Below are 11068 nucleotides of genomic sequence, written 5' to 3'. Positions count from 1 at the left end.
CTATAGACCCAGGTGAAGGAGTATTCACTGGTGTCAGGTAGGGGTTTGTGAAGATACAAGCAAAGACTGTGACGTCAACGCTCAGCCTTAGTGCTAAACAGTGCTGTCAGCCTCTGCTCCAAATGAAATCAATGGTAATTGCAGCTGCTCAGAACAGATGTAAATTAGAGCACCACAATAGCATCTTCCCCAGTACATCCAATTATTGCTGAAGGAAATACATGGGAGACAACAATGTCTGGCAGGGAGAGGACTTTATTGGGAGTAAAATGAATCCTGGGCCAGATTTCACTTTTTGCATGTAAAAGGGCAGCCCAAGTTGACATGTAAGTAAGAAAGAGCTGAAATTTTCATTAAGTCATACCATCACATAGAGATAACCTTACCAATAAAGCAACCTAAGTAGCAGCAGTGCTTCATTGGGTTCATAATTGTTTGGTTCAATGACACTGAGAAAGAGTTTTGCACTGCATAACTGTAGTCCAAACATACTCAGCTCACCCTTTTAACCATTGGCACTATATATTCAGGGCTCTCTCCTTTCCTCATCCAACTAAACTAGGCAAGTCAAACCATATTTTACTACATTACAGGATTCAAGGTATGCCTACATTAGGGGTACTGTCATTATAGAATGAAAACCCTCTCACACCATTACACCTTAACAATTCACTGGCAAAAATAGTCAAGGCTATACCTAGCAGGGAATAGCTGCCACTTGTGGGAATCTAGTCAGGCTACTCATGTTAGCTCTGTCAGCAAGAGCTGGAGTTTCATTCTTGCATGCTTGGTATCCCTAAACTACGAGTGCAGTGCATGTGGCCCACTCATTTATAAAATAAACACATCAAGCAAGGAAGAGGAAAAAGAACAGAATAAATACTTGCTTACCACAAGTCCTAGCACAAGGGTACGCACTCTCTCCCCAATCTCTGGTGAAATGTCATTGCCAAACTGCTGTAAGGTTGTAAGAAATCTCTTCAGTTTGCTGAGCTGCCTAGCTCCACAAGCTGGCGGTAACTGCTGGTTAGCCAGAGAAGAGGAAGAGGAAGAGGATGGCCCATTGCTAAAGCCATTAGGAGGAGATGGAGCTCCATTTAACGCTGTTGGTGAATGGCTAGTGCCATTGGTTACTGAAAGAAAGAGAGACAGAGGATAAAATAAAGATTGGGGTTGGGGGAAAGAGAGAGAGAAAAAGGAGACAGAGGAGAAAATCCATCAGCTTATGTTTTCTGCACTTGACCTCAGAATTAATTAAGTTGCACAATCAAAGATAATTAGCCTTTAGACAGAGCGACAGTCTGCAGTTTATATCTATTTCCCAATAGCTGGTGCTGAACATTTTAAGGACTGGAAATAACAGCAGCTGTCTCTCACACAGCCCCTTCAAAATGCTCCTGGACCTGAAAAGCATCATTTGAATACCAGCCTTTTGTCAGAGGATTTTAAAAAGAGAGGGAAATGGAGAGAAAAAGCATGAGTGCATTTATGATTGAAGACCAAAAAAAAATTGCTCTTTGGGGTAGAAAAAAACGTGCAGACATATTTCATGAAGCCTCAGTTTATCTCTGAATATTTTTACTTGTGTTTTGTACACACAACTGACAGCTGTGTTTATAAAACAGGACTTTCACGTTTTAACCTTACACCACCCAATGAGAAGGTTATTTTTTCCAATACAGATTTCCTAGCTACTAACATATGGAACACACAAAGTTGTCTGTGCAGGTACAAATGCTGCCAATGCTCCCTGTGCCCTGATGCCTTGCAAAAAGGGCATGAAGCTAGACTTCAGAAGATTTCTCAAAGACCATGAGCAAATCTCTCTGCTTTCACGTGCCAGCACCTTATCTCTAAAAAGGATAAGAAAGCATTTCCCTTCTGTTGCAAGGTTGCTGTGAGAATAACTATCTGAAGTACTAAGCATTCAAAATTTATGGCAATGAGGTGCATGCAGACATACTGAAGACAACAGAGAGCTTTTGGCTGCCATTTCAGTTTGAGTCATATACACATTCTAGAAGAGGACAGAGAATCAAAACTGCGGACATCCTCTTCCGCTCAGGTTAGTTGGAACAGCAACACTCAAAATACATGCCATTGAGGTTGAGTCTGACTTGCTAAAATGACAGCAAACAGCAAGAAAAGAATGGCTCCCTAGAACTACAAGTGTACCACTGCACTGGCAGGTGTGAGCATGCAGCATGTGACTGTACCCAGCAGCAGCTGCACTCAGTGGGCCACTGTCCTGGAGAAATTGTCTAACTTTTTTTGAGGGAGTCACTCAGAACTCATCCCAAAAAACATCAAATATCAGGAACTTGTCTACAAACAAAAATGCATAGGAGTATTAGTTTAGCTTGTTTCCTATTTAAAAGCATAACCAGGACAAGCTAGCAACTTTAAATACTTTCATGTCTCTCAATGACCAGCCTCTCTGAAGCCAAACATCCCATTCTCATCTCATTTCCTTCATCGATTATCCTTAGCTTTAATCAGGAAGTCCTTCTTCAGGGTGGACACCCACTACTAAATATAAATCACTACCCTATTACCATATTTAAATCACTGCCACAAACCTTCAAAGGAATTTTTGTTGCCCCAGTCACTGCCTTCCAGAGGCACTACGGAAAAAGCTATGTGAATTGTTATCTAGCCTCTGCTTGTGTTTTATCCTAGTTTTTGACTGCCTATTCTGGCTGCGTGGGCTAGTGAGAACAAGGATTGGAAAAAACAGAAATAGAAAGAAGCTGCCCTCAGCAAGTTCAGCTCCCTGTACGGCTGCAGGCCACGCTCTGAGTGCTGCAGTGGGGTGAGGTATCTGAGTAAACAAATATGTTGTGATTGCAAGGAACTCACATAGCCAAAAGTCATCCTACAAGGAACTTTAAGAAAATGAGGACTGGGGAGAATAGTGACATGTCCTGCTGATCTACCCTGACACCACACAACAACTCTGTCATCCATAAGGGACTGGTCTAGACAGAGGGTGCTGGGGCTATGATCAAGAAAGCAGAGAAGAGTGGAGTTCATTACCTAGGATAGATACAGGGAGAAGACAGGCTGATAAAGGTTTCTCCCGCAACAAAAGAAATATAGAAATAGTCCCGTTATTTCAGTGGTTTCCTTATAATATTTGAATTTACCAATTGGCAAAGCTGTGCATAATTTCTAAAACGAACCCACGTAGCTAATCCAAAAGAATTTAGCATTTAAAATTTCAAATTACAACGCATCAAGAATTTTTAATCATCTAAACCAAAGAAAACAAAGATATTCTAGACCAGAAAACAACTCAGATCTCTCTGCCCTGCAGGCATTCCTGCTGTAGTAATAATAAATGTAACAGACACTCTGACAAAAGTGACTGTTTATTGTACAAGCTGGAACACCTAAAGCCAAACTCCAAAATCTGACAGGGTAAAAAGCAATTAAAATATTATAAATAAAAGATTTTCAGACTTTTAGTCTTCAAATAAGGAGCCCCAAAAATCAAGCTGTGGTTCACACACCTTCCAAAGTACTGAACTCTATCAAATAAACCAATACCCAGAGGCCTTGTGAGGACTGCGAGTGTGACTAAAGAACATTGTCATATTCCTTTTATGATTGCCAAAGATCATCCTGCACTGTTGGCAGGGCATCACACTGGAGAGCTTAATCTGCAAGAGCCTAATCCTGCAAAAACCCAGAAACAATTTAACTTCAGACTGAAGCAGCTCCAATGTGAAGCCCCATCCAGGATGATTCAGGTGCTGGAGTTAAGCAAAACAGACAAATCTTTGCAGGATCAGGGTGACTGGGTTAAATGTGAGTTTATGTGAATAGCTGGCACAAACCCTCCTCACTGTTTAAGTTCAACATAAATTGTCAGGACAGGGCTCCCTGGGATAAGTAGTACAAAGGCCTCCAGCTGGCCTTCAGCATAGAGGTGAATTTTAAATAAGGCATTTAACAGAGAGAAAGGGACTAAAACAGACATAGGCAAGACAAATAGAAGATGCAGCTTTCATTCTGTTTAGGCATATGTATTCTACTGTTCTAAAAATGTTTTATTTAAAACGTGAAATGTAAACACATTCTCATGTTTATACTATTACAAGGCAGTATAAAAGAGACCAAAAAATTTGCAGCTAAATCTTAGTATGAGAAATGTGTATCATTTCATGACTGTGAAAAGAATAGTCCAGACAACGTGCCAGATTCAAATATCAGTTATGCTGACATGAATGCAGCATATACCAAGACTAGTAGAGTTATATGTTTACATCAATAAGCTGAGACAGAGATGCAGCCCTAAGTGATTTAGAGAAGTGGTAACAGACTAGAAGCCTCTAGATAAAAATCATGAAAGGACTTAAGTTTTGGTTATATATCAATATTAACTAGACATTATATAGCACTGAAATCAGAATTCTTCACTGAAACATAAGCAAGAGGAAGATTAGTAATTTTTTCATTATGAATTATCTCCACTTTAAAAACAAAAAACAAACAAACTCCCTGAAGTTTCTATACAAAAGGGAATGGGATTGTTTAAACAACATAATGGCACGTAAGAGAAGAAGGTTTTCTGTCCTTCTCACAAGAGGGCTAACCTGAGCATTAAGTACATGGAAAGCCAGTACTCATTGTTCTTTGACACTGTGACCAAGTGATCAACGAAATAACAACACAACTCTGAGCTGAATGTCTTAATAAGTTAAAGATGCGTTAATCTGTTGTGAACTTCGTTTTGCTTAATTACTTTATCCCAATATAATCAAATGTTGCTCCTGCCACTTCATGCACATTTCCCTTCACCTATTTTAGTTTCTGACATACAGAATAGAAAGAAGATGGAAGAAAAGGAAGAAAATAAGACTAATTACACGTTGTGGGCGTAAATGAACTGGTTCTTGGAGCTCCTTGGGTAGTGGGAGGAGGTGGCATGGTTGGAGGCGTCAGCCTGGATTGTGTCTTCACATCCACAGGTGAGTCTGGCATTGTGGAATGCTTCTCAGTGCGATCTGCAACACACACCACAGGAACACACCGGTTTATTTCCCCAAGCACACCCCCTCTGACAAAATCTTAAAAGCTAATGCAAGAAGTGAGCCATTTCAGCATCTGCTGTGAAAGATTACACCTGATTATCTACTCCAGTGTGCTCTTCCCAAATTGCATCATCTATACCTTACTTAAGAAAGTGCAACACAGATGGTAAGACCTCATTTGTAGCAGTGCTGCGTTATCCTTTGTTTTTATTTCTAGCATGTGCAGATGCTACCTCCCAAGCACTCCTGAAGCTGCAATAATGCCACCTCTCTTCAAGGCCCTCATGTTAGCCAGGAGGAAAAATAGATGAAGGGACAGGAAGATAATAAATCCCATTACGAAATCTCTTCCAGAATTAAAACCTGAAGCTCTTTAGTACAGGTGAGGTATTGGGTGGGATATTGGTTGAAGTCAGCTCTCTTCATATCTCCTCTTTCTATCACCTGCTGCCCTCTCCACTGCTTCTCTTTGTAATCTTATGCTAAACCTATGCTAAATACACACACCCCCTGGATCACTTTACCACAATGTCCCTGATTATTCTCATATTCACCAGAAAAATAAATACAACATGCCAAAATTTTATGTCAATCATCTCACATACATACAATTATTTTCAAATAAGCATGTAAGTTTGCACCTTCACATATTAAGAATAACTTTTAATGTTCAAAACCTGCATGATAAGCAGGAATATACCTCCCCAAGAAAACAAAACAAACATAAGGCAAAACCAGGAAGAAAACATAACACTTCTCTCGCAACTGAAGATCTAAATATACAACACACGTGATAAGCTACAAAAGTGCACTCTTTTTCCCAACATCTTTTTGAATGATACTACCTTAAGTTTGTCGGTTTTTTTAAGCCATCCAAGCCCATATGTTTCATTTGTTAAGAACGGGCAAAACAAAGCAAAATTTATCAGCTGAAGGTAAAATAAAGGCTTTCTCATTCATACCAGGAGTTTAGCAAGCCATCTTGAGAAATGAGTACAATGATGTTTAGCTTTTAATGGGAACAAGTCAAATTCTCCAATTCTCTCTTTGGGGAGTCGGGGTTATTTATTTATACACAGCCCAACAGAAGCCTTCCTGAGCTCCACAAGTAAAGCAAGGAAGTGTCGCTGCTAATGGGCAAGCACGTACGTCCATGGTTTTAATTCAAGACATGTCACATTCTGTAAATTCTGTCACTTCATTTTGTGACACAATACCTTGTTCTTACTAACAACATACAAACTTCAATGAAATAATCGCATCTGAAATTTTCTCTGAGAGACAATAACAGAAATTTAATGCAATACACACATTTAACAAAGAACGGATATGTTTTAAGGAGCCTCAAAACAATTATCAGAAAACTTAAATACGAGAAAATTATTTAAAAAAAAAAAAGAATGGGGGAAGGGGAAAAAAAAAAGAGCCCCCACTCCCCCCCCCAAAAAAAAATTAACAACAGATACCAATCTATATCTGTCTGAAACTAAAGAAACTGAGGAAGCAAGTAGTAAGTCCCAGAGGTGCAGTGTGTCAGGTACTGCAGTTAGAGAAGCCATTTTCAACCTTTGTTGAAATGCCTACAGGCAATGTTTCAGCTCTCAGGGAAAGGGAGTAATTTCATATAGAATTTAGAGACAAGTTTGGGGAAGATGAGCAGTGAAACACGCTCAGAATAGGATGAGGGGAACACAGATACAATTTTATAGGATCTGTAGTGTTGATCTAAGGTTAGTAAACCTCAGCTGTGGTATCCACAGAGATAACCTTAGAGTAATCCACAATGATTACCTTAAATATTAAGGTTGTTGCACAGGTGAGTTATGATTTGCAAATCAAGCAACAGTAAATTATTACATGCTGGAAAACAAAATCAGGTTTCTAAACAAATTCTATACATATTTCCTTTCTGTATCACTATACTAAAACAGTTAAATCTCTATCTTCAATAAGCCATTAATTTAATATAAAGAACTATGAAAACTCGTCTTGAAATGTTAATTGCTTCCTTAATAGCCAAATTCATCTTGCACTCACCTCAACCAACCTCAGCAACAAGGGAATAAATAGCTTTCAGCTCATGTTGCAACAGAGGGAAAGAGGCACAGCAGTGAGCCCAAGCCCTCCTAAATAAAGGCAAATATTTCTCCCATGCCAAGAAAGGAGAGAGAAAGGGAGGCTTGCCAGAGCTGGTGGGGAGATAACAGTGGGAACTGCTGGTCCATCTGGTTTTCATTCTGCTAACACTCACATTGAACTGTTAAGGAAGGCAGTCCAGGTACACAGATTTGAAGCATGTGGGAGCGCAGACACAGGCACAGAGGAGATGGAGGTGGGTGGAAGAAGGAGTGAGAGAAATCGAGCTCCTCTAACAGACTGCTGCTCGCTGCAAGCAGGCACAGCCTGTATCCTCCAATTCAGCTGGTGATAACTAAAAGTGATACTGAGCCCTAACCAACTGCACGGCTCCTGCTCCTGCTCCCTCCCTTCCCTGCATTTCAAAGTTCAGGTTTGATCAGGAACGCGCTCAGATCAGAGCGGGGAGACTTTCCCAAAAAGCTGGCAATGTTTTGCTATTTAAATTGAACACGGTAGTGGGAAATAGTGTGTTGGTTTTGCCCTCGAATTTCAGGTTGCTACTCTATCATAATCCAAATGATTTTTACTACCTCCAACAGTTTGCCACCCAGTCTGCAGATTGCTGAGTTTATCCACGGACCCCTGTACTTCTCATCTAAATCTAGTAACATTAGGTTTGATTTTCCCAATTACCTTTCTTTGGACCTCTTAGGGCTTTACATACAACTTTCCTTTTTGGTACCTCTCTCTCTCCCTTGCAAAACCCTAAACCCTACTCTCCTACTGTATGATCACAGGCAGGCAGATTTCTTTCCAAGTTCCCTAGTCCTGCCTTCTTTAAGGAGATATTAAGGATCCTTTCAAGCATACCCCAAAACATTTCTTACCAGAGTAGAAGATTATTTTGTCAGAACAGAGATTATCTGTGGGGGCAGGGAAAAAAGGCTTTTGAAGAAGTACAATGCAAAATGCAAAGCTCTTCCACATGCTTGCAAGACACCATCACACCACCCAGGAGAACAGCTTTTACAACTCTCTATTCCATCTTCTTTAACAACAAAACCCCTGTGGGAGCCATTCTGTTCTTACTGCTACTGTTTACCTGTTCCTTACCTTTTCATACAGCTCCCTGAACTCTAAGGGAGTGATGAGACCTGTCTACAGCACCCACCACTGTCCCACTACCCACAGCCCCAGAGAATGTAAGCAGCTCTAAGACAGATCACTCAGGGGATGAAGTGGTGATGGAGAGCCACAAACCAGAGCCAGCACTGATAAAATAGTTAACAGCTCTTGTGATCTGAACTCCTAAAGCTTTTGGTGTCTGACACTTAGCCTACAAGTCCAGCTTCTATAAATCATTATTTACTTTTTAATTAATAAAAACAATAAACCTTACAACCAACACTTTTTACTGTAATGGTTGAAAAATAGCCTGATGATACGAAAGCTAAAGACAAAATGGCATTTGAATCATATTCACAAGCTAATTTCCTTCAAGACATATGTCATGACACTTTTAATATATGGACATTCTTCATACAAACTCTCAGTGGATATTCTGCTATTTGTACATTAGGAGGTAATGAGAGTTTGGTAGGGAAAGAAAGAATCCCTCAAGAGGAAAAACCCTAATTTTAACATCAATTTTCCCTGAAATTTGGAAGAACTTTCACCATTTCTTAAAATTGCTCAATTTCTTGAATTCAAAAACATTTTTATGCTCTTGAGTCAAACCAAACTCCCCCCTTGCAAAGCTAGCTCCGGCTATCTTTTTCTTCAGATGTACCCTGACATTTCAAAGAATAATCCTGAATTAGGAGGGACACACCAGAAAGTTTCATATAGGCATCATCCCGCAGCATCCCACATTTCAAAGTACAGACTGTGTATACAGAGGAAGTAACTTTTTTCAGGTGCAACGATTTCTTCCACTGAATCCCTTAAAACAATGACAGACCTATGCTCCTTAGCCCAGTTCAGATCAAATGGGACTGAAACCAGAGGTCCTCCAAACTGGAAGGAAAAGGAGACATCTGCAACTAATTCTGTAGTGTTCACTGCAATCAGTTCAGGATGGAGAAAGATGGTGAAATAATGGTCTAGTCCTAATCCATACACACAACCCTCTGGAGCAGTGAGAGACTTAAGATAAATTCAGAAAACATGTTTCAAGTATGCAGAGATCTATTGCATTTGCTTTGGATTATATTTTTTATTTAAAAACAAAACCAAGCAAAACATTTTGAAATACACATTCTTGAATCTCCTTTACAGCATAGACTGAAGAACTGTGATTTAACCACAGAAGTATTTTGCTTCATTTAAAATTAAAGAATGTTGTAAAACCGACTTTAAATTACGATATTTCTTCTGTGGATTTCTTGGTTCATGGAACTACAGTGTTCTTGTCGTTCATTCAGTTTTTATGGTAGAGGTTATTTTTATCACTATATTTAGCTGTTAGGTGAATACTGGTATTTACTGTAAGCACAGTCAGCTTCTGAATCAAACAAGGAAGAGACAAAGCATGCAGGAGCCGGGGCAGAGAGAGATGTGCCTGCATTCAAACTGACTTACTTTACTTCCTGTACCCTACAAGATTTAGTCCATTTTTAAAACAAGGCGGTCTTTCATAAATGGCGACATTTCAGCTCACATGGCACACTTCCAAGTCTAACGCATCAAGGAAAGCTGATGTATGGAACAAAATATGGAATATATAAATACTTTACTGATACCATTTCAATAGCCAATTCAATGTCAAGCATTTCTAGGAGTGGCGTGTTTTCAATTTCCTTTTTTAAATGAAAAAAAATGGTGGTATAATATGCTGTGGCATTTATTTTACTTTTAGTTAGTGCAAATAGTTCCAGATGTACACTCAGGCATAAAAGATTCTTAAAAGATGCTTTATATTGATTGTACAGTACTTTCCACTTTGGTGCCAACATTTAAAAAATAAAAATAAAACTCACTAAATTAAAAGAGTCCATTGTCTTGTTTCCTTTAAACTCACAAAAAGAACAAGCCCCACATATGACACAAGCGATTAGAACCTGCCTCCACAACCCAAGTTACAGGAATCATGACCTAAATCTAACGGATTTAATACTGATGATTTCTTAGACGCATTGGACTAATTTTCATTATTTTGAGAGGGGTGGCAGGGATGTGCAAGCTGGTTACCACAGACTGTGAGTCACAATGGTGATGAACCTGAAGTCAGACAACCACAAGCCCAACCTAGGAGGACAAATTCCATAGTTCTTCCATCCATAATGCCACCATGCTGCAGCCAGTAAGAACTTCTTCAGATGTGGCCAATCCACACAGCGCCATTAGTAATAGGCAGTGTTTGTGGAGACTCACAACTCCTGACCATCAAACCTGCTGCTACACTGGGCAGGACAATATTACAAGGCTGCCTTGGTTGAAAGGAACTCATCTGGGAAGGCATGGTATAAGCCTGACATATCTGGTAAATCCCACCCACTCCATGTCCTGAAACCCTGGGGAAACCTACAAGTCATACAATGCAGCCATAAAACATGACATGTGGACAACACCACTGCAGACCCTCTCCCTGCCAAGCATAACTGGGATTTGCTTGAGACTGGTACAGTCTTCATTCCATTCACCTCTTGGCCCTTTTGGCTTCTTCTTGATAAATAAATAAGGACCTAAACCCAATTAATGTTTTTGTGCTATACATAAGATCTCAAACAGGCATAGTACAGACATAACTTTCTCTCAGCACTAGATGTAATCACGTTATTGGCCTAGAAAGGAAACATCACTGTGTTTCCAGTTCCCCAGCAGAGAACTTTTACTTCCGGGTGATTTGCAGGAAAGCAGTATCAGAGATCAACTCAGACTCTGTCTTTTGTCACAGAACATAACCTCTGCAAGATTTATCCACCAGGAATCAGAATCCATGTGAAGTGACTGAT

The 11068-nt window shown here is 39.8% G+C and overlaps 1 protein-coding gene across 7 annotated transcripts in view; it reads right to left on the bottom strand.

Moving 5' to 3' along the window:
- RUNX1T1 (RUNX1 partner transcriptional co-repressor 1) overlaps positions 1–11068 on the bottom strand; it is a 112646-nt gene that overhangs the window by 43394 nt on the left and 58184 nt on the right. For all 7 annotated transcript variants that reach the window (XM_086882648.1, XM_086882631.1, XM_086882638.1 and 4 more), the window contains 2 exons: positions 4872–5009; positions 892–1133 (listed from right to left, as the gene is read on the bottom strand). In XM_086882648.1, the coding sequence (XP_086738774.1) occupies positions 892–1133; positions 4872–4986 (357 nt within the window). In that variant the 5' untranslated portion in view covers positions 4987–5009. The remainder of the gene's footprint in view (positions 1–891; positions 1134–4871; positions 5010–11068) is intronic.

This window comes from Cyanistes caeruleus, chromosome 1 (assembly GCF_971803275.1).
Source record: "Cyanistes caeruleus chromosome 1, bCyaCae1.hap1.1, whole genome shotgun sequence".
NCBI classification, from domain to species: Eukaryota; Metazoa; Chordata; class Aves; order Passeriformes; family Paridae; genus Cyanistes; species Cyanistes caeruleus.
Note: the sequence above shows the minus strand (reverse complement) of the source record. Positions and strands in the feature narration are given on the sequence as shown.